The sequence below is a fragment of the Macrobrachium rosenbergii genome, chromosome 48, assembly GCF_040412425.1.
Source record: "Macrobrachium rosenbergii isolate ZJJX-2024 chromosome 48, ASM4041242v1, whole genome shotgun sequence".
In the NCBI taxonomy this organism is placed as follows: domain Eukaryota; kingdom Metazoa; phylum Arthropoda; class Malacostraca; order Decapoda; family Palaemonidae; genus Macrobrachium; species Macrobrachium rosenbergii.
The window spans coordinates 2,321,567-2,345,182 of NC_089788.1; the positions used below are offsets into that span (position 1 = coordinate 2,321,567).

The window sequence follows — 23,616 nt, forward strand, 5'->3', positions numbered from 1 at the left end:
AGGCACCGAAAACTTCACTTCATTCTCCACGATCCTTGGAGACTTCCAAACCTTGCAGGTCAAAGGCCAAAATATTTGTGTAAGTGAACTCAACAGACAACCATTGCGGGAACTTTACGGCCCGAGAACGGGTTTCCCGTAAGGCCCAGTGACCAGCCGTCCATGGAAAATTCAGAAATTACGCCTTTCGAAATTTGTGCAGGCTTGGTTTTTCTTTGAAGGAAGGACAAGAAACCAGGTTTGGATTTTCCCGAGCGGCAGGGGTGACCCGTGAAGAAAAGGCGAAATTGGCCGAGTGTGAGTTTACGGTTAGTAGTCTACACTCGACGATAACTGTTTAGCCCTACTTAAGTTTTAGGCTACTTTAAATATATATTTATATATCTTTTATTGTAGACATGAGCATGTTAACGTGATCGTGTTCTGTTAGGTTCTGCTAGGTATCCTAATGTTGAGTGTGAGTCTGCTCCAGCCTAGCCTAGGCTGGTGTGTTTATTTGTTCATGTGGCAATTATCATTCATTTCCTAGCGAAACAGATGAGTCATACATTTGTCGATTGTTAATTTTTCGGGCGTTTATGGCCGTTAATGTTGCCAAAAATAAAGGCATGTGGGTTAGGAAACCCTTAGAATGTTAAATTGCATCTTTAGGAATGGTTAAAAAAATTTAAAATGCAATGTAAGTAGTCAGTGGAATATGTAGTTCATACATGAAATCGTGAACAAGACAATAAATAAAAATCAACCGTGAAAATGTGGCAGTGATAAATACAGGAATGCTGTAGTATGTTATTTTAAGTGTATCCTGACCTAACCTAGGATGCATGGTAATTACAGGGATACATCATTACTTAATCTTCTATACCTTTAAGCACAAAATGGCTGAAAGTGCCCCAAGGATGCCAGCTGCTAGATCCTATCTGGCCAGGGCTTTGTTTTAACCAAGGTATTTAAAGTGTTAGACTAGTTTTCAAAAGATAATGAAACTTTAATATTTCAGACCTAGAAAATTTTATTCTATTCTTCCCAAGGAAACTTAGTTTATCTTGCCAGAAGTGTTTTATTTATACAGCAGATTTGATAGTTAATCGTGTCAGCCATTTACCTTCTGCTCACTTAAGAATTCAAAACCCTCATTTTCCACATGGAAGAATACCTTGTAAAGTTACTCATCCCATTACCTTAGATATGTGATGTTGCCATAAACCTGTATGACCTCTTTTGGCCAATCTTGAAACAAGGATGCAATTGCATGCTCCACCATTCCTGGTTAGGATCCAGTTTTGCATTCAGCATTTTTGTAGTCAGGATGAAAATTGTTCAGCTTGTGATTTTACATACTTTTAGGATATTCACAGTTCCCCTGTTCATACAAAGATACTCAGAGAAGAGCTGGCATGATCCCAAGATCATGGGTTTGCAGACAGGAGATTACTATGACTGGTCCCTGCTGTAAGATAATTATGTGATTTCTGATGATCTGTGTGAGTGTGACTGTGCAAAGCCTTATGCAGTACCTGGTTTGTCTAGAACTCCTGATGTGTGCATGTATGGTCTCAGATGGTGCACATGAAGACAGTTTTCAGGCACAAAAGTTCGCAGCATTATGATAACCACTGAGTTTTGTGATGTGTGCATGAATGAGTGGACCCTTGACTGGTGCCTGGTTTAATCAGAATTTCCAGGGTATTTGCATGATCTTAGGTTGTGCGTGTGCAGACAGAGAGATCACACTCAAAACGTAGCTGTAGTTGATGCTAAAGGAGACTTCCCCTCAGTAGGTGCCACAAGCAGGGATAGTGTATCCTTCAGGAGGGTTATAGTCCACTTTTCAAGGACTGCTTTTATATGTACATCACTGCCTGAAAATGTTTTCATTGTTGATAGCTGCAATGTTTCAAGATCAAGTGATAGTCACTTTGTAGTGTCGAGTGACAACTGTTGGTGATTTAGTTGCACAAGTGGGTTTGCCACACTGTCGAGCAGTCTTAAGACTGAAGGGCATGGACCTTTCTTCCATGGTGAAGTTGTTTGTACTCATAGGACCTTCAAACAATTTTGACCATCTTTTAGCTTAGACCTCCAGAGTGGGGTTGTGACTCATCTTCTGCAGCCCAACTTAAGAACCATAGAGCCATTGGGAAAGGCCTTGCATTGAGGTCTTCACCCTCAGGGCTTATTTTGTTAGTTTTAGCCTTTGTCATAGCATAGTGACCTGTTGCATGGCCTCTTGTATCTTGTCTGGCCCTCAAAGGGCTAGGGGTTCCTCATCCCCATTTTGCATGGGATTATGGCAAAAACTTTGAACCTGTCCTTCCAAGAATTTGTTAGTGGGGAGTGGCTCTATCTAATGATAACCTAACCTAATAGGCCAGTGTGTTTAGGTTTCTTTATATTACTAGCAGGCACAAAGAGGTGTCCAAAAGCACTTTTATTTGAGTTGTCCTGTCAGGGGCAAGGGCTCACAAAGCTAGGATTGTTGGCTTTCCCTAGCCATTTTGAGAAATTTTTGCTTCCATGGGTAAATCAGCAAGGTGTCTGTTGGTACCAGATAACCTTCATATCATTATCTCAGGATGTCACCCACAAGCCCTTAGACACCTTTTTCATAGAACCAGTGGTGGCTGCTCACAAGATTGTGCAGACTTCAAGTTCCTTGTCAACTAAAACAAAAACAACTTGCCTAAGGTACTTGGATGGCACAAGGGAGGGGGTTGTATGGATGAGTTACTGGCTCTCTCTCATCCACTTCTCCCTTCCCCTGCAGGGCAGCACTCAGGCAAGATTTGAGCTGGAGTCCACAATTCAGGTAAACTTCAAATTAGGTGTCCTATCTTAGAGCTTTTGCTCAGAAGGTGTGACTCCCTCATGTCCCTTGAAACAAGGGCATTGGCAGTAGTAAACCTTTGTCAGGGCCTAAATATTATCTACAGTATTTTTCCCATGTATGCAAACCAGAGCCTTTTATCAAAATCCCACCTCAACCACCCTTCGTAGTCTCTGCTGCCAAAGAGAAAAGTGCCAACTTATAGCTGGTGAGTAGCTTTACTTACCTGCAATGGCCACATTGTTACCACATTTTAGTAACAGTTTCCTGCTTGCACAGTAATGTTCCCACATAAAAGGCTCTGGTTTTTATACTTGTGAAAACTACAAATGACTAGAAAAAAAATCTGGAATCTTTCGTGTTTGACCATAATGTCATTTTTCTAGAAATGAAGTGTGAATGAACTGTTCTTTAAAAGATCACAGCCAGTGTACACAAGCTGCAAAATGACAATGTAAACTAAAAAAGGGATAAACAAGGGGATAATCTGGATCTTTCCGAGAACTATAGACTAATAGCCCTTACAAGCTGTTTATGAGGATTACTGTAGTGGAAAGAATTGTGAACAATAGCATCATGAGGCTGTTAGAAAGTAAAAAAAAAATTACTTTGAAACTGAGTTTGGATTTTGAAAAAGCAAATGCATGTTAGACCCCCCAGCAAGGGAGATTAAGAGTGCTATTGTAAGGCAGAACGAAACTGTTGTTATTTTCTGACTTAGAAAAGCTATACTGTATAATATTACATGTAGGAAAGGTGCTTTGAAGGAGCATGCTACATGGATAACTGGAGGAAACATGTATACTATCACAAAAGATTCCATAACAGACTTTTACATAAGTGCAAGTTGAATCTAAATATTCAGCACCACACCTTCAGGAAGTACCACCACATGCTTTTGGTTTAAGTATCATCGCGTTCCCACTGCGATACAAGGTTCACTATTTGTGGATGGTATCGTTGTTTATTGTAATAGATTTACTCCTCAAGAACCCTGTGAGAAATGCTCAACCATGGTAAATTTTTTGTGTTAAGTGGGCTGATAGTCGACAATTTCAATTCTTCCCACAGAAAACTAAAGCAATCAGATTCACTAGAATCAGGAAGCAAGAAGAAATACAAACTTTGTATTTGAAACATGGCATTCTTCATAAGATGAAGTGAATTTTTAGGTGTCATCTTTGAGCAAAGATTGCTGTTGTTCCCTCATTGCTAATCTTTGTCAGGCACATAAAGTTGTCATATATGTTAAAAGTGGCAATATGTACATGTTGAATGGGAAGCTGATAAAGCATCCTATATGAGCCTATAGACCCCTAAGTCTAAGCAAAGTGGATAACTTATGTCAGATGTATGGCTGTACAGCATAGACCAGCATAAGATGTTAGATATTTTGATATCAGGGAAACCAAAACTGCAAATACATAAACCATCCAAGTGCTGTCTTCTAGCAAAACACTGTATTACCCAAAACCTTTGGAAGATAGGCTGGCAGCAGAATTAAGAACAGGTTGGCCTTTGCCTTAAATTTTTATATTTCAATTCCAAGACCAGTAGGGATCACAGCAGAAGAGATGGCCGGCCTTAATTCCAGGCAAGAAACCCCCTGCCTTGTCCAGGTTTAAGAGCAGTAAGAGTCACAACAACAGAAATGGACATCCTTAATTTCCAGCCAAGACACCACCCTGCTGTGTCCATCAATGAAAACCGTTTCAGCTGAAATAGGAAAGAAGTCTACACCAGGAAATGTGATCAAAAGTGGCTTTTTGGAACAGCACACAAACTTGATTCCCATATTTAAAGATGGATCAAAGTCATCTGATAGTAGGGTAATGGCTGAAGTAGCTAATAATATTATAAAGAAGAAAAAACTAGCAAGGCATTGTTCAGTTCACAGCCAGTCCATGTACAGTTCTTAGAGCAGTAATTATATTTTGAGAACTGGTAAAACTAGATTGTTTTGTGTTCATGGAATCAAACACTACTCTTGGCTTACTAGCATCTTTGAAACAGTACCAGTTCCCCACATTGTACAAGAAATGTTGGACTGATTGGCCTTAGTGCATGCAAGAAAACTAAGTAAGCTTACATTTGAGGTCAGCTCATGTTGGTATTTAGGGAAATAAGAAAGATGACAGGGCAATTATAATATGTTGTGTCATCCCTGGCTCACTCCAAAACATCTATTCCCCGTGACTTTAAAGATCCCATCTGCCAGTGTAGTTTAAATTAGTGGTAAGAAAGGTGGACTAATTTAATGTAAACTTACAAATTCTAAACACTGAAAGCACTGGTAACAAAGTGGATTTGTAGGAGTTCCAAAGCATAAACTTAACTTGAGTGCTCATTAGCGATCAGAACTCAGCGCACTACCTTTTAATGCAGAATGGTTAGTGGAGGAAGTGGCTGAACTGTGGTGTCTGCCAAACAAACATTACAGTTGAGCACATTTTAACAGAATGAAGGGCTAATTCGTTGCCTGGTAGCTCCATAAATGAATTACATAGGGAATTTAGCCCAGTAGAAAGAATAAATGTGCATTAAAAGAAATAGCATCTCATTACTACTTGTTTTAATCTCAGATTGGCAAACATTGATTCAAGAATGTATGAAATTTTAGTCATGGAATTTGAAATTTGTGTTGAATGGCCTTCCTGCCCCAGTGCTTGCCTGATTCTAGTGGCTGGTGTTTTCAACATACCAAAGTAGGAATTTCAGGGCCATGCAGAAGTCAAGGCTGGTGTCTCAAGACCAACAGAAAGTTTTTGTAGATAAAGGTGTTAGAAGATGGAATAAAAGTAGTTTGTATTGGGATAATGTAATGGAAGAATTTTTGAGAGCAAAAGGACTGGGTAAAGTGAAGTACTTCTTTTAGTTTAGGCTACCCTTATATCAACTCAGGCTCTTGCTCTTGGGAAACCTGTAAAAAAAAAAAAAGAAAGTTAAATAGCCACCATACCTTAATATAAATCTTAGCAAGCACTTTAGGTAGAAAAAGTAATTATGCTTGTGGGACTTATGTGAATAGAGACAGCTTAACAAGCAAAGATTTAAATGGAGAGAAGCTGTGTGATGAGAAAGCTGCCCTGTGTAATTGAATGTAAAGGATAGAAGGTAGGCACATCTGATTGAAACAATACGTACAGTACAAGGGGTTGATGTAAATTGTAGATTGTTTGTGGAATGACTGTTGATAAAGTCAAGAGAGTAATTAAAAATTAGAAGAATGGAAAGCTGGTGTTAGAGAAATAAGTTTATCATTGTTAAATTTGTAAAAAAGTAAAGTTAATTGTAAAAATTATGAAAGGCCTTAGATGACTCATATTTATTTGGTGTGTTGAAAGAAGTCAGGGAAAGAAGTGGAAATTTGTGCACAAGTTAGGGTAGTGGATATTATGTTAAGTGACAAATGTTTACAAATGATATGGCATTATTTGGTGATATTATTGAGTAGCAACAGCAAACATTGGTGACGAGTTTGACAGTTTTTAAGTTGGGGGATTTAAAAATTAAACTTTTTAGGTGGGATATTTAAAAATGAATGTTAGCTGAAGTAAGGCTCTAAGGCAAGTTAAATTAATGAAGATAGAGCAACAAATATTAGTGTTCATGGCAAAAGAGTAAAAAAAAAAATAGGGTGTTTGTAACAGGGTAGTAGGATGGAAGGAAAGGTAAATCAAGAAGTGAAATAGAAGGTGACAGGCGAGTGTAGATGCTGTATGTGAATGACAGATGAATGGTCAGAGTTGTTTAGATGGTACATGTTGTGTAAAAATTGTTCCAGTGAGGTTACAAACCATTGTTTTTTGTAGGGAATATGTTCAGCAAAAGCTTGTCCAGTTACTGAAGCTTGGTAGCAAGGTATGAGAGACCTTGCTACCGAGGTATGCTGTAATTTAACTAGTGGCAGATGAGTGAGAGGGTAGGGGATTCACCCACACACCTCAGCTAACTTGTTGACGGAGCTCTAGTATCTCCTTTTGGGTGCTTTGGCTTGTTTGAGGGTTGTATGTGTCAGAATGATGGTACCTGAATATCCTTCCTTGATAAGAATGATCAGTAAATGTCTAGAGATGGAACAACTGTGTAGGTTTTGCCACCCATGACAGTCGGCCTGCATTCTGTGTTTGTTTTGCGGAGGTAGAGAGTGCATGCCATCTTGGAATTATGTCAAGCATGTCTTGTTGTTGATTGTCAGTGGAGGGTCTACAAATCAAGGAATAGAAGGCAAGCTGTTTGCTCGTGCTTGGTCCCTGATGCATGACTGTTACACTGGTAACTTACAAATTTTCCAGGAGAGGATGACTGACCCGGACTCTTTCCAAGCTCTTGCTTATGAGGAGGCATATAGGGAAGAGCCTGTATTTCCCCAGACTCTAAGCTGTCATGGCTCCCAGAGCTATTTCACTTCATCCTGGGATGTCCTTGCAATTTGTCCCCTGATCATTGTGAGCATAACCATACCCCTGAATCTTCACTTGCATGGCCAGGGATTGCCCCGGCCTGTGTGCCATCCCATTTGGGACAGGCGGCTGCACTCCTACCCCATCTGACTGAGGCAGTGGTGCAAACATTCCAGGTACTACTTTGGTTCCATAGCATGAGGTTAGTAAAGGGGATCATGTTTGACCATTTGTCATACATTTGGACTGCTGCTTGGTTTTTGGGACTCTAGTCATGAGCCCCTGAATGTGAGCATGGTCAGACTCCTGTTTATCCCTCTACTCCAGTAGGGGATCCATACTGACCCAGTTGGAGAGGCATTTTTCTAGGTCACCAGACTCATTTGTGATCACAAATCCCAGTGGTCACAGGGTACAACCAGGGCTACTCCTCGGCATCCAGTGTCCTCCATCAAGTGTATTAGGGTTTTACCATGGAGTCTGCATTTGTCATTTTCAGTGGCCATGGTCCTTACTTGCATGGGACATCCTGGAAAAGATGGGTTCTCTGATCTCCAACCCGCAAGTTATAACTTTTGCAGAGATTTAATAACTTAAAAGTTAAGGGTTGACCCTTCCAAGGCAACCTGATTTCCCGCTTTCTTGAAGTAGCCTGACTACTCATTTATGCTAATTGGTTGGTTACTACGTTAAGTGTCTTAAGAAAATTAGCAATTGCTGCATTTTGGTTATATTTTTCCCAAGTGAAATTTGTTGTATCCTTAGCTAATTTTCTTTGTGGTCTTGAGCAGTTGTGGGAGGGCTGTCAGGGTTGTTATACTCTAATTTACCCTGACTGCATGTGGAACCAAGACAGCATACTTGATTAAAGCATTCTAAAGAGTTATATTAATATACTGTATACTAAATGTGTATTTTATCCCATGGTTTCATTAAACCCCCACTCTCATATTTTTCAAGAGGTGCATGTTGGGCTGGTTTACCTTACTGTCAAGTTGTGAATGTATCCCATGCAAGCAGAACGTGTTGGTGGGTCAGCTCAGTCATTGGGGCAGGCTTTTGAGGGCTTTGTGGCCCTTACACCCACACGAAGCAGAAAGCTTTGATGTTTGGGAACACATTGGATGAACCAGCTCATCATGTGACTAATCAGGACACATCTCCCTTTGGTTGTGTTGAAGAATCTAGCACCCTTAGGACAACAGAGACATCTGCTCTCTGCAGTCCTACCCGATCCGCTGGATGATCAACTGTGTGTTGGTCTTGTTACCAGACAACTTCAGTGGCTCCTCACTGGCTGTGTGCCAGGAGGGATCTTTATCTGCTAAATCTTATTGCCAGTGTGTTGAAAGATCTACATCTTGGATTGTTGGTGTTCTCTAATTGAACCTCTTTCACCAGATTGCGGTCTTGTCCATTTCAACCATGACTAGTTCCTTGCTGTTCATACAGTAAGGACTAACTCTTGGCCCTTTCCTGGCTCTTCTGGTTCAAGGGCTCTGACTTCTTACCATAGATGTTTCTGTGAGGGGATTTAAACATTGTGTAAGACAGTTTTAAGACAGTTTTCTTCTAGCTTTAGTATTGGCAAGAAGGTTGGGTGAATTGTATGGTTCATCTTAGTGTAGCATTCAGAGGGGTGTGGATCCCACTCTTTCTTGTCCATTCCATATTTATGAAATCGGAACCCATCAGTCCTTGATAAGAAACAGAGAGTATTCAGTTCTCAACCTCATCAAGATTTTTTGGTTGAGAACAGACGGGTGCTGCTGTGCTGTCGAGTGTCATTTCAACAAATTACAGTACCTATGCAAGACTCATCTTAAACTGGTTGTTGAGAACTATAATTGATACTGGCAATCACAAGATGAAAGTGTTTTAGGTCACTGTCTTGTTAGGCTTTCAGGTTGTCATTAAGCAGGCATAAAAGTTGTCTGGCAATGGTTATGGCTCTATACCCTTTGATAGGACTCAAAAGTTGGGCATGCTTCATGCTTAGTGTCAAGGGGAACTTTTTGGTATTACAGATACTGAAGGCAGTTGTGTTGTAGAGGCAATTACTTTAAACTCTTTTCTACATGAGGGATGTTGCCCACAATCCCTTGGATATTTGTTTGGGCCTTTATTGGCTACATGGTCCAACCAGAGTTCCAGAGTTCCGTTTAATTTATGTAAGGTTACAAACAAGCATATACTGTACTGGCAAAAGCTGACATCCTCCACATCACACATTAAAGTGCATAGGTGGTTACAGGATTCATCCTTGCCAGTTTCACTTAAGTGATTGGGAAGCTGGCTTTCCAGGTGGGAGGTAAACACCAATGAACATCTCTGAACAGTACTGTGTCCTCAGCCGAAGGAATGAGTCTCCGTTTACAAGATGAGGGCTAGTGTCCTTGTAGGAATAAAACATGAAATTTAAAAGGTAACTTGAATTTTGCCTAGTTATATTTCAACCTTGCTTTTGTCCCTGATGCTAAAGGAAGAAGTGGCATTGTATACAGAGTGAGTGGCAGAGTAGAGCGTTCGTTTGTACATTACTAAACTTCAGTGACTGTACCAGCTTTCTGAGGATAATGCATATAAGAAACTTCATTTGTATATTTTAAGATTCAAGAAAATGTATAATTATCTTTTATATAAAAGGAATATTTAAAATTTAAATTAGTATTGAGAAATATTTAAGAGAAATTTAATCTTAATTTTTTTTTCTAGGTGAGATTTATTGAAATACTTCACTGGAGATGGGGGTACAGATTAACACAAGAAAAGACCGATTAGTATTTTGATTTGATGTGATCTTTGGAGAAAGTAGAAGCCTGAAAAAGTGCTGACTAAATAACATGGAAGAGGCTTGACATAGAGGGGCCCAATATACAGCAAGTAAGTGCATGCAATGAAGGCGAGTTGTTACTGTGTGATAGGAGGGGTTTGTGTGATGATGACGAATCTTACATCCATGCAAAGCAGGTGGTTTGTGTTACATAAGGGACTTATCCTTGATTCAGCAGTCAGAGTATAGTATTAAACTTATATACAGTAATTCATTTGGGTTACAGTAAATTCACTTGGGTTACAGTAGATGAAATGTATTGTAAGCAGTTAGCCTATAAAGTGAGAATTGTTTTTGTTAAAAAGAAGGTTGTGGGAAAAAGAAAACTCCACAAACTTATCATATATGTACATATATATACCGTATATCCACACCTGAAATTGAAGAACAGGTTTAAGGCAAAGAAAAATACTACAGACAATATATAATTTATTTAATTTTCAGTGACAAGACTATATTTATCACAGTAAATGAAAATATTCTTAATAATATGACAAACATTATTTATCTTTTGATAGATTTTTTTCAAGGGGAAGGCAAGGCATTATTGGAGGTAAATGGCACTAAAATCATTCCATGAGCTTTTAAAAAATAAAGAAAAATCTAAAGCACTATAAAAAAAATGGGAGAGACTAAGTGCACCAGATGATAAAACATACTCGGTATATTTACTCTACATACTGTAGTTGATCAGCTTAAAAAAATTTTTGTTTGTATAACAAATTTACAACCACTTAAATGTGTTTCCTATAGCCAAATTAAGTACCTATGAAAAAATAAATTTTTAAAGTGGGGTATAAAAAATAAAAGTACAGTAGTGGTCATAAAAACTTCTGAACTTTCACAAAGATGTAGGAGAATGTGCATGGGATGAAGAATGCACAGAACAACAGTAAATGTATGCAAGATGAATTAAACACGATGTAACAGAACTGACAGAAATGAAATATTTATTTACTTTCAATCAGTGATTTTCCAAATAAGGTATTTAGTACATAAAAATTTGTCATATATGAAATCTTTTATTGAAACAGGAAAAATTAAAGGCGACTAAAAGTTTGTGAAATCTCCATACCTGATCAGTAGAAATGAAAAGTTTTCCCCAGTATCATCATCATTTTTACAACCACTTACATAATAATGTTCACAGTAAAATTTTTAGTACCTCTATAGAAATAAATCCTCTACTTTTAAAAGGTATCTATGGTGAATAAAATAAATTAACCAAGTACAGTAGTCAAAATTCACACTAAAACAAAAGACAGGTCTAGGTGGGTGGCAGGCCATTGTATTTGATGAATATAGTCCAGTCCGGACAGCGTGGTTCTAGCAACCCTTCATCAGCAGAAGTGGCTGCTATGATAAGACAAAATACTGCTACAAGAAGAAGGAATGATGTAAAGACGCCCCTTATAATTTGTTGGTTACTGTAGGGCCAATTTCCGGTTCTGTAGTTACGTAGTAGTTCTTCCAAACACTGATTCAACCAGCTGCAAGAGATAAAAAATTTTTTATTAAAGACTAAGGTTTAATTATTACAATTTAAAGACAAGGATATCAATAATTAATGGGGGCTGAAGTATAAAATTATCATACTGACATGCACTAACAAAACGAACACAGTTACAGAAACCATTCAAGAGCGTGATGTTTATGCCACCTCCACCAGGAAGGAAGAATAACTTTCATTCCTGAACATGAGAAACAGGACTGCATGTTTGTACTTTATATCTCCACCACAATATCTCGACAATGGTTGCTCATAAATTTCTATATTCTTCACTTCATTTTTTGCAGAATGACAAATGAGTGCAACATGTGAAAAGACCTTAAAGTAAAACGGAGGATGCTGTGAATCGGAAAAATATACTACATTCAGCAAGAAAATTCACACTATTGGGAGGTGACTAAAATGGACATAGCTGATCTAATGACCGAAGGTTCCAGAAGATGTGACGGGAGGACAAGGTCTGTGAGTCACAGGAACTAGTAAGAGTGATCATGAAATGGAGAACAGCAAGAGGAATTGTGCAGAATAGGGCTCCAGTAAAATGAACAGTTCACATTACTGGACTAGAATGGATGGGGACAAAGTAAATGAAGTGGGTACAAAGTAAATGAAGTGGGTATGTACCTCTTTATAACCTGGTATCTGATATTGACTAAACCCATATCCTATTGCTGTATTTATTCCAAGAAATTCATGAAAATTATCTTCCAAAAATACCATAATTTTTGAGAAAGCTTATGTTGCTGGTAGGGCAATGTTTTGAAACCATTCCACATTTCTTTTTCAGCTGTGGGTTTTCAAAGTGCTTGAGTCAAAGACCAACTGTACCTTTGCTCTACAGTCATAAAGTGATGACATTGAAGACTGGACTGAAAGGAGACCCATTGTTCCAAGCAAAGGAACTTCAAACATACAGTGCTGCTGTTTACTTTTAAGCCCAAATAAAGCACCTAGTGCTGATGAGGAAACTTCCTAGTTCCTGACATATCGAAAGCAACAAAGCCAAGTGGATCCTATATATGCACTAGATGGGCCTGTCTGAAAGACATTCAAGAGAAGATACTACTCTGTACTGTACCTGGGAAAAGAATATGCCTTAGGGATTCTACTGCCAAGCTTGTATTGCCTGAACATTTTCTTTCTAACTCAAAGGTGAATATCAAGCTAATCTCAGTTTTAAAAAATTGATGGGATTTTAAAGATTTGTCACAAAGCTTTTTTGATACTTCTTTGATAGCCTGGAATTCAAACTGCAAGGTGTGGACATGATGAAGGCCACTGACATTACCATGTAACTACATGGCAGGCAGTGTCTCCTAACACCACCCAACTACCTCTCATTCAGCTTAGAAACATGGGCAACATCTCAACCTTCAAGGCACATTCATATTATCAAGTGTGGATAACTCAAGCTCAGCAAAAGGATTATCAACAACTTGGCAGATACTCTGGATGGGGTGCAGTCAAATAACGTGTAGGGGAAAGATAGATATTCTTGATTTCAGTCTTTCTTTCAGTAGACAACACCTGTGCCTACAATCTCCAGTTGTCAATCAAGGCAGATTAAGATGATGTTGACTTGCTGACCAAAAAGGAGGTGGCCAGGCAGCTAAAAGAGAAAATTAAGAGGAAAAAAACTGTTGAAACCTTTAAGGGCAAATTCTTTTATGGTTCGAAGACAACATGAAGGAAGTTGATTAGATTATATATAACATTCCCAAGGAGCTACACTACCACACTGATCCATAAAAGCTTGGGAAACCAATTGCCTGGCAGATGACAGCCTTATTTCTCCTAGCCATCCTTCTTTGTCCACACTGCCACCTTGCCTGTGTATCCCGACTCATCGTATCTATGCCATCAGCACAGAAGTCTACCCAAAGCTGTTGTATGTCTACAGGCGTCCCTCTCCCCCAATCTACCTTGTTTGTCTCTTAATGGACAGGGCAAATGGTCCTCACCCTTTGCTGGTGACAGAAGACCAGGAATAAACAACCAGGCAAGCATGAAGTTGGGAATAAACAACGATCCTCTAGCAAGCCACTTTCAGTGTGCATGACTGCAAGACACTACATAAGTATGACTAAACCAAACACTACATGAGTATGACTAACCCATCTTTAAGTAAACTCCCAAGAAAGGATGAAGGCGGTAAGTAAAAGGACTAGTGCAGTATACCAGGATGACACTTCTTATATACTATCAACTACTAAAATGATAGTTTGGTATCATACTGTATGTTGCAGTACTGCTTGATCTCCATCTAGCTGGAAAACCATCTCATGCAAAGATAAAAGAGCTTTCAGATCCTTTTGTGTTTGCTTGAGCAACTTCCACGAAGGGAGACTTTGGGACTGCTACTACTGTAGATAGTGCACCTGGAGCCAGTTTCCCTCAGTGCCTGCCAGAAGTTGAGCACGGGTAACATGGAAACTGGTTTCATCCAAGAATTATTGTATATTATTATCTCAAATATTCTTCAGATTCCAAAGGATGAAAATGAAAAACTTAGTCAAGGCTTAACATGAAACGTATCAAAGTTGCATCACAGATGCCAAAGAGCCATCAGAACTGGAAGTTCAGCAACTAACCTCTACTGGGTGGGACCTATTTCCTCTGCTGAGACAGTTGGCCAAGAATGTGAAGCAATATACATTTGAAAAGCATTCTGGCAATATATGACATTTTATACCTCTGCTCTCTCCAAAGTGATCGACTGCTGTTGATACAGGTCCCAGAACAATAGCTGCCCGGGGTCCAAAAGTTTATTACTGTTAAGTAGCCAGAAAATAAATCAACACTTTGATTTTTCAGTATCAAAGTAATATTACTTTGTTCAAAATTAAATGGTATAAAATACTTTCATAAATCACTTACTTTTGAGACTGGGGACCAAAGGACCCAGAAGTACTGTTTCCTGTTTGTGTGTCTGTTCCTTGGGAGTGGAGTAGTGCTGTATTACTATCTTCATATGACCTGTAAAAATGAAACTTTCATGTAGAAAATCACTCAATATTTTAAAAATTTTATAATTTATCTCGATTAAATGAAACTAGATGCACATGTACAGTAAATGTCACAAAAAAAAAAAAATTCCATAAACTGACACCAATTATGTTACAAAAGCATTGATAAGCAATGGATTTACAAGCAAAGGACTAGAGGGTAGCCAAGTTCTCACTTACTAAAAGGAACCCTACCTACTTGCCCTTTTTTACTCTACTGTATAAACTGATACCTGTATCCTTGAGACAGATAACAAAAATCTCAGGTATTAAACATCACAGTACTTGCTTGATATGACCATCCATCCATTTTTTGTTCAGGTAATGCAGACATTTCAGCATCTTTTTTTTTTTTTAACACACATGCTCAATCACTGAGTATGTGGACTTCTTATTCTGCACTAGGATTATGAAAATAAAATTAAATAAAACACTGCATTGGGAAATGCTCAAGATTGATACAATAGTTGGGTTGTGTGTGAAAACTAATAGTGAAGAGTTGGTAAAGGGCCAGACCCTAGAGGAGGTAGACCATTTTCTGTTAAACTTGTGACATTTGGTGCCTCTTTACCATTCAAACCTCATCCGTCAAAAACATTTTTTAATACACATACAGTAATAGCAATAACGAATCCACTTTCTCTTGAGTCCTGGACACAATGCAGTATTGCTGTTTACAAAAATATTCAACATCATAGAGTAGTGTTGATCCTTTGCATACTGTTCACAAAATCTGCCTTTGATCCATTCTATATACAGGTAAAAGATTATGAAACAGTGATGATGAAATGTAAATACTACTGTATAACCATTATGCTAAATTTTTGTCAATGCCCATTTCTCCTGGTTGAGAAATTTTCCAATAAGTTTTAGTCGAATGTCCACATAACTGTAATGCCTTTTCTCCTCTACTGCCAATAGAGCCATAGTTGATGAACATCTTAGAGCTATCTGTGAAACTCTGAGGATGCTTATGTCAATCACCAGTCTCCAATCTCCCACCCACCATACAGGTGGTTACTTTCCTCTCAGGCCAACTATGAAAAGCCATTTTCCCCTCCTACATGCATTTCTAGTAGCTATCCTGTGATACACAAAACTGATTACCTTATTGACACTGAGAATGTCTTTAGGGAGTTGTATTTACTATTAGGGAAATGTACCACTCCTGACTTATTTGGAAAGTTTCAGAACTGCACATTTTGGCCAAAGCCATTTTCTTGGTGACAACATTGATAATGTGTTTGTGAGTACAACTCATCAAAGATGGACCTAACCATCTACCTTTGAACCATAACTTCTGCTGACCTGTTGAGTAAGCCCCATTAGATCTTGTTAAAAGGGAAGCCAGTATTAAATGGTAAGCCCCTTAAATCAACATCAGTTATTAATCTGATGTGACATCGACACAGTAAGAGGATCTTTTAATGCATTCATTGCCTCAATCTTTGACTTCAGTATCACGAGTCTAACCAAGAGATCTTATTTTTTAAATTTATTATATAGCACAGAGTAAACTATGCTAAAGACTGGATAAAAACTTGTATCGACAGACTGGGCATCTAAAAAGGAGGGGGTGATGGATACATACCCCAAAAAAATTTTAGTAAATGGTATGGCTGCAATACAAATTTCTGATTGGAAACAGACTGTCAAAGTAAGGAAATGATTATAGAGGAAAATGGCCATAGAAATGTGAAACCTTCATAAATGACCACCAAAAATGAAATGCCAGGACAGAGAAACAAACTATAACTGCATTCTTAAATTGGTTGGTAGTACCTTCATTACTTCGAGCTAAGTGTACTCCTCAAGGAAGTAAAAATGACAAAGTCATGTGACCAATAAAGGCCAGAAGTAAAGAAATGGACATACAGGTGTGACAGATATTGTGACATGACAATTTCCTTTTCCTTAAGGAATGAAATACTTCATATAAATGTGTGCTTATAAACAGGTGCACATACCAAAATACATATACCAATGATTATGCTTAGCTTGGGTGCTAAGAGAGAGAATCTAACTGGGCTCTACAAAATTACAAATTTGTGCTACTTAAAGATTAAATTTTGAAACAAGGTCACAAATGCCCAGCTATCTAGAACATGCATCTAATACTATCAAAGCCCTTGCATGCAAATCCCAAGATACACAAAAGTAAGGTAACCTACACCAGCCTTGATGCCAGATTCATTTACACTCAAAGAAGTCTAGTAACCATATGAGAGCAATAAAAATTTCTTGTGTGAGTACAGTGGGTTAAGAGAAAAATGAAAGGCTGAGTCAGGTTAGATTGGGGGTACTACTCAAACAGCAGGTCAGTTACCCATGTTTAGAGCCAGGTAATTACCAGTGCTAATTTCTTGAAGAAAGTTCACACTGTCTTTCAGGCCTTAGATAATACTAGTTACTGAAATTATTCTCCACACAGGTAGCTGTACATGACTGCTTTCCCAAGAGGCTTACTGATCTTTTGGCAAAAACAATAAATTCAAGATAAAAAAAATAAAGAACTGCTATATTAAAGATTAAGTGGCTGGAGCATGAAATGAAACCTGTTGAAGCAAGTGAAAGAGGGGTAAACAAAAACTTTCTTAGCGCAACTATAAAATACAGAGAAACTAAGCACCTACAAATAATCTTCTAAATGCAACATAAATCCTATTTCTGGAGTTACTTCTACTGTATTTGTCTGGGCAGCAACCTGTTAAGTGAATATTTAACTTGTGAACAGGTTTGGTGAACAAAACCTGTACCACAAATATAAATTTTCTTTTTAATCATTAAGAACGTATAAAGAATCCTTACATGTCACTGGGATCGTCCATAGACTGGCCATACAAAGGAAATTGAGTTAATGAATGGAGAGTTGCAGCTGAGGGTGAATTGTTATCTTGACCAGCACTGTCTGTGTCCTCACCTCCACTCTCTCTTCCTTCCTCTGTAATGCTGGATCTCATCATCGTGCTGCAAAAAGCAATATAGTTAATAAGTTGGATCACAGTATGATCTATTTAGTTATCCTTCATTTATCAAAGCAACCAAACCTGGATAATTTAAAGAACTAAAACAGGAGACAACATGTACGAGAGGACACTGAATGCTGGTGAGCACTTTTAGTTCATGTATGAAAAATATTCTTTAAAGATAACTTGTTTTATAAATACAAACCATTCACCTTGCTTCATTCATTAACTATAGCCTTGGTGATCTATCACATAGCAGAACCTGACTTCTGTTGGCCTTAGGCACCACTGAGATCAGAGCAATGGCCAAATTTCCACCACTGAATGCATCAATACCCTTCACCTTGATGACTCAAGTACCCAAATTTATTTCAAATTTTTGTGTTCTCATGATCCAATCCATTAATTTTACTTTAAACCTAAAGTAAACAATAATTTCAATGCTGAAGCTATGAAAGGTCCCTGTTAGATGGCACTGTTATGAGGTGGTGGGCTTGAGAGCAAGGAAGGGAGAAATTCATATAATGCTTAAGAGATGAACAAGCGAGTTTCAGAAGAGGCAAGAGTATCATAGATCAAATATTTGTGTTAAGACAAACTGCAGCAGTGTATGGAATTTAAAAATCCCCTTCTGATAGGTTACTGTTGATTACAAGGAGGCAATTGAATGTCTGCAGATAATTATTATGGAAGGCCTTGTGTCACTATGGTATCCCTGTTAAATATGTAGCTAACTGAAATTATCCAAGGAGCCAAGAACATGCAAAGTTAATGTGATGGGGTCCTGTCAAGTGAATAAGCAGGAAATACTTGGGTCCTGCAAGGAGTGTTATTTCACCTTCACTGTTTGATCTCATGGATTTTATAATGGAAAATGGTAATGGAAGAGGTTGACACCTGAGAAGATGCAAATAAGGATGTTTTAATCAGCAAAACTCTACAAGAGAGATGAGACTAGGAACAAAATCTAAGAAGCAAGTAACAGGGGAAAAGTATGCAAAAAGAGGCAAAAATAAAATTAGATTGAGAAAGGATTAATGAGACTGATCACTCGAGTATTTTGAAACCATGACATACAATACAGGTTCTCCAGAATTGGCATTCAGTGAGAAAAAAAAGCAAATCAAACAATGGGTAAGGTGTGTATAATCTGGAAATCTAAGACTGAAATTGCATACACAAAAGTTTAGTACTGTATGATGTATACTGTTATATGAACAGGATCATGGTATGACAACGAAACAATATATACCTAATATTTAAGAATATGAAGTCTTAACAATCTGGATGGTTAAATAAGGAAAGCTTGAAATTAGTTTTGCCAGTTACTCCTTCATAATTCAGCAACAGCTGAACACAGTTCTTCAATGAATACACTCAAGGTATTCAATGATACAAAGTACCTCGAGTAAATAAGTAAAGAGTTCACACACTTGACCTCTTACCACAGAAAGACAATATGCTGTACCTATTTTACTCTACAAAATTAAAGATTTTAATATAGGAAAATAACCAGCACATCTCAACTGGGAATCTGAAAACACGCAAAACTTACAAAATGTAGAGAAGATGCAAAGACAAAATGAAAAAGATCACATTTAAACTTACTTGTTGCTTGGCTTTTCCTCATTATTTTCTTGAGCTTTTGCAGCTACTGCCTTTTCAACAGTATTTGCTAACTCTTGATGGAAAGGTCGTATATCTGGAAACAAAGATACGCGTCGCCTGGAACTCCGCTGACTGAGGAACTGGTTAAGTACACTTTTGGACGCACTGGGCCCCAAACTGATTCTTCTGTTACCATTTTCCGATGTCTGTTGGTGGAGAAAATACTGAGCAAATAATTAGAACACAAGTAAACAAGTAACATTTACTACAAGCTAAAAATCACTAACCTCTTGACATCCCCAAATACCTGTACTTCAATAAAAATATTAATCAATGACTTCTGTCTTCTGTGTAGCTCAACATGAAAAAATATTTTTTTAATATTGTTGTTCTTCAGTTAATGCAAATAACTGGCACAGTAAAATTACACACTACAAAATTTAAAATTGGTCACAAGACTAGAGAAACCATTTTATCAAGGGGCTAAACATTGCAGATGATACATTCTGGACAATATTTTGCATATGCAAACATCACAGAAATATATGTTTGCCAGAGTGCAAGCAAAATGAATAAAAAATATATATGTTATCTACTAGAGTTCCACTTGAACACTTAATACAATGCAAAAAGATAAGGCCTGAATATTGCCACTCTTGGTTGAATCCAGTTACTGAACACGATAAAAATTACATGTTTTTTATGAGGACAAAACCATGACCATGCTGAGTACTTTATCTAGTCAGAGAGAGAGTGAGCACTCAATTATGATTCACCCCTAACAGACAAACTAAATTAAGACAGCTATATACAGTAGAAGACTGGAAAGTAAGAGAGCTCACAATCTATTTATGCGAGTTATTAAAAATAAAACGGGGTCAAAGTAGATTCATTGAAATTGTACCAGTAGCTAAAATCAGTTTACTCATTCACCCCCTGTGTGCAATGAATTTGTGATAGTGTAATGGACTTGTGTCCTGCATCCCCCAAAGAATTTTTGTCAGCTGTCTAATTACTGTACATTTTAATCTTTTTAAAATATACTACAGTATTTCCCTAAACTGAAATCCAAAAGAGTAAATTTCAAATTTCAAAGGCAAAGGAACCTGCTATCAGAAATTATCAATGTTCATAAAACGGTGAAATACTTGAAAGTTTTGACTCCACACCTGTTTACTAAGAGTAATTACACTAAGTGCACGTCCTCTTCGGTTGGCTCCCTCCAAGTCACCCGCTGATGATAAATGTGATGTACTGGAACCAGAGGTGGCAGGATACTCTATCTGATTCTCCTGAAGCACTCTGAAGCATTAAGCAGAAATTCTTAAAGTTATGCCAAGTCATGAACTTTATACATATATTTCCATACATGCACATCTGGATTTATGCTGAATACCAGGATGGGTGCCTTAAAATATTGTTAAACAAACAAAAACCTGTATGGTAAATGCAACCAAAGGATTGGAAAGCACATACCTGCGCATTTCTTCAAGCTCCTGATGGTCATGTTCATAAAGTCTATTCACATTTTCCACATGTAATAGTAAAACTTCTAGGGCTTTTGACACTCTCCACTCCTGCTGCACTGCTCCCCAAACCTGTCAATAAAATCAAAAGAAATAAATACAAAGATGATACTCTGATCAAAACAGAAGTCTTCAAAACATAAATTCTCAAACCTATCTGTAACACTTCAAACCTATATGTAACAGTTCATTCTCATAAAATGCTCCAATTGAATTATCCAAAAATATAGTTGCTAGGTGTAGCGCTTATTTAAAGTCAAAGCATAACTGTACTAACCTCAGATGCTGACAAAAGGCTGCTGGAAGAAGTTGTTAAAACATCAACATGTTTACGAACTTGCATAATAGCATCCACTAAGTCAGTGTCTAAACAGTCTTCATGGAGTCCCTGTGGATGAAAAAATATACACTGTCTAGGCAAGATAAAATAGCATAAACATTATGGCCTCTGAATTATGATAACAGTGCTATTCCTATCTGGGTTTATGTCGAGATGTAAACCAATTTGAATTTTTATTAAAAAACAAAATAAAAACTTTATATATTAGCTAACTATGACTTTATAGATGGGTAATTTTAAACACACCAGTAATATATTTGGCATTCCATGAAGTTATCAGTGTAAAGGAAAGTAAGTCAGAGTACGGTATCAAGGAAGCACACAAACTTCCATATTTATTAAACTTTAAAATTCACAGTGCCATCAAAATATCAAAATAATTAAATACTATTTCTTATGACTTTGCAGTGAACCATAAAAAATATTTTACAGTTTTGGTATTGAATAATTTTCTCTGTGTCCTTCGAATACCCTTTGAATTTCTAGGTCTTGAGAGAAAATTCTGCAACCTTTTTATGCAATTATAAATAAAATGCGTACACAGAAAAAATAGTCCGAAAGATTTAAGTCTTTCAAAACTGCAAATTTTCTTTACCCACACTACATAATGCTGTACTTTGCTGAAAGGGATAACTTTTTAGCAATGCAACAACTATTTATTTTCAGATTCTCTTGACAGTGAATTGAGTACTGGACCACTGTTCCAGCTGTCGTGAATCTTACATAAACCTAAGTTGTTGCTAGCACAGTAATCCATATTGCAAGTTTGCAGTACTGCCCAGTTTGTTCCTCCAGTAGTCCAAGCGAACTCCTCTGATGCTCTCCAATTCCACAAGTATATGAGCTTGATACCTAACTCAAACAGTACATAGTTATGTAATGCAACAACAGTTTATACAAATAATTTGTGGACATGTCTGTCACCAAATGAAGTTTCTTTCCTTCTTTAGAGCATATCTTGAAAAATGAACATGCTAGTAATCTACCTGATTTTTTGTATTGTATCTTTTTAAGTGTACTGTATCTCACATTCATTCTGGTTTTATTTTATAAAATATGGTTCTTAGCTTAAATCTTTAAATCTCTCTCTTCATCAGCAACAGACCAGCATAACTAACACTACTTATTCAATGGCGAATATATGTGGCTGGAATATTATTTACAGGGGAATTTCTCTTTTACAATGCGTTTGGAGCTCAAATTCGTTCAGATTTCCGCTTCTAAAGCATACCAGTCCGGTAAGTAATTCACATACAACTGTGCCTGATGACTTTTCTATACTATTTACGCATAATTAACTAAATAAATAATTTTACATCTCTTATTCTGTTAGCCTTTACAATGTCAAACTTGACTCATTATCTCAAAATGCTGTGGCTGTTCCAAGTCTCAGCGGACCTTCGTCACCAACCTAAAAAGAAGTGTAATTATTATTTCTATTTTCTTACAAACCCCAAGAATTTCTGCCACTTTTTGCATCCTTCAAATACAATTCCATCAGTATCAGACATAAGAAGATATCAGGGTTTTATTTTACGAGATGGAACGGGTTTCGTAACTGATGATATCTTAGCGTTTCAAGGAGAATATGTGCCACTTTCATAAATGCTATTTCTCAATAACGATAGATCTGCCCCTGTTACTCTGATTGTCGTGGAAGGCTAACCCAATAAACATATCCATTCTGACACAATACCTGTAGGATCCTATTGTTTATGAGACATCATCACATATAATAATGTGACAATGAGCGTTACCTTTCCAGAGTTTACCATCATCACATTGTGTGTTTTTTTTCTTTTACCTTCTCTCTGGTGAATCAAGAAAAAATATATAAAATGGAAACGAATTAAATAAAACCTGTCAAAATACAATATTTACCAATATGGACTTCCTAAGCTGTTCCAACTCTCTTTCGAAATTGGCCTCGGCAGTATCTCTCTGTCGATGCTGCACGTCCAACCGTTGTTTGAGAGTTAAACGATCTGTCTTGATCGCCAGCGACAACTGCTTGAATTTGTTCTGCAAGAGCATGGGAATACGTATGATACATATGACACAATTCAGGGAAATCGGTTATATAGTACCAATACAATAGCTTTGAGCAAATTAAAATTAACTTTATATCACGTTCAAATGTTTATTAGTATGGGAATCACAAATCTTAAAGACTCCCAGGGGCATTTTTTTTTAATATGAAAGAGGAATTTCCTGCATTAAAAACTCCACACAGGCTCACCTATCCACCATCTGCAGACTTAAAAATACCACAGCTCGACCACTCCATCCGTGAAGCATTAAATTATTAAGAAAAATTATAATGGGCACGGATGCATGTTACTGAAGGCATCGAGGCCTTTCGACACTACAATGAAAAATCGCGGGATGAATGGTGAAGTTACTGGTGTAAAATGCAAGTTTGACATGTTACTATGAGAATGTAAGAGCAAGTGAAGTGAAAAATAAAGTATACAATGCAAGTTTGACATGTTACTATGAGAATGTAAGAGCAAGTGAAGTGAAAAATAAAGTATACATGTGATTTTCATTTAAAATTCTCTTTAAAAATATTTAGCCTCATCACCCAAAATATTAAGT

General features: G+C 37.4%; 1 protein-coding gene and 1 long non-coding RNA gene across 19 annotated transcripts in view; one reads left to right on the plus strand and one right to left on the minus strand.

The window, feature by feature from the left end:
• The first annotated feature begins 74 nt into the window (after positions 1–74).
• On the plus strand, positions 75–14,666 carry LOC136831182 (uncharacterized). Its single transcript, XR_010850793.1, has 4 exons — positions 75–308; positions 9,946–10,113; positions 11,861–12,169; positions 12,361–14,666. It is a non-coding gene; the product is annotated as an uncharacterized lncRNA (long non-coding RNA).
• LOC136831178 (uncharacterized) overlaps positions 10,480–23,616 on the minus strand; it is a 1,009,691-nt gene continuing 996,554 nt past the window's right edge. For 12 of the 18 annotated variants that reach the window (XM_067091138.1, XM_067091135.1, XM_067091145.1 and 9 more), the window contains 8 exons: positions 22,900–23,040; positions 20,956–21,066; positions 20,629–20,750; positions 20,322–20,454; positions 19,153–19,358; positions 17,387–17,545; positions 14,451–14,549; positions 10,480–11,553 (listed from right to left, as the gene is read on the minus strand). In XM_067091138.1, coding sequence (XP_066947239.1) covers positions 11,331–11,553; positions 14,451–14,549; positions 17,387–17,545; positions 19,153–19,358; positions 20,322–20,454; positions 20,629–20,750; positions 20,956–21,066; positions 22,900–23,040 — 1,194 coding nt within the window. In that variant the 3' untranslated portion in view covers positions 10,480–11,330. Of the gene's footprint in view, positions 11,554–14,450; positions 14,550–17,386; positions 17,546–19,152; positions 19,377–20,321; positions 20,455–20,628; positions 20,751–20,955; positions 21,067–22,899; positions 23,041–23,616 lie in introns of all 18 variants that reach the window. The other 6 variants (XM_067091137.1, XM_067091134.1, XM_067091139.1 and 3 more) reach the window with 1 other exon arrangement.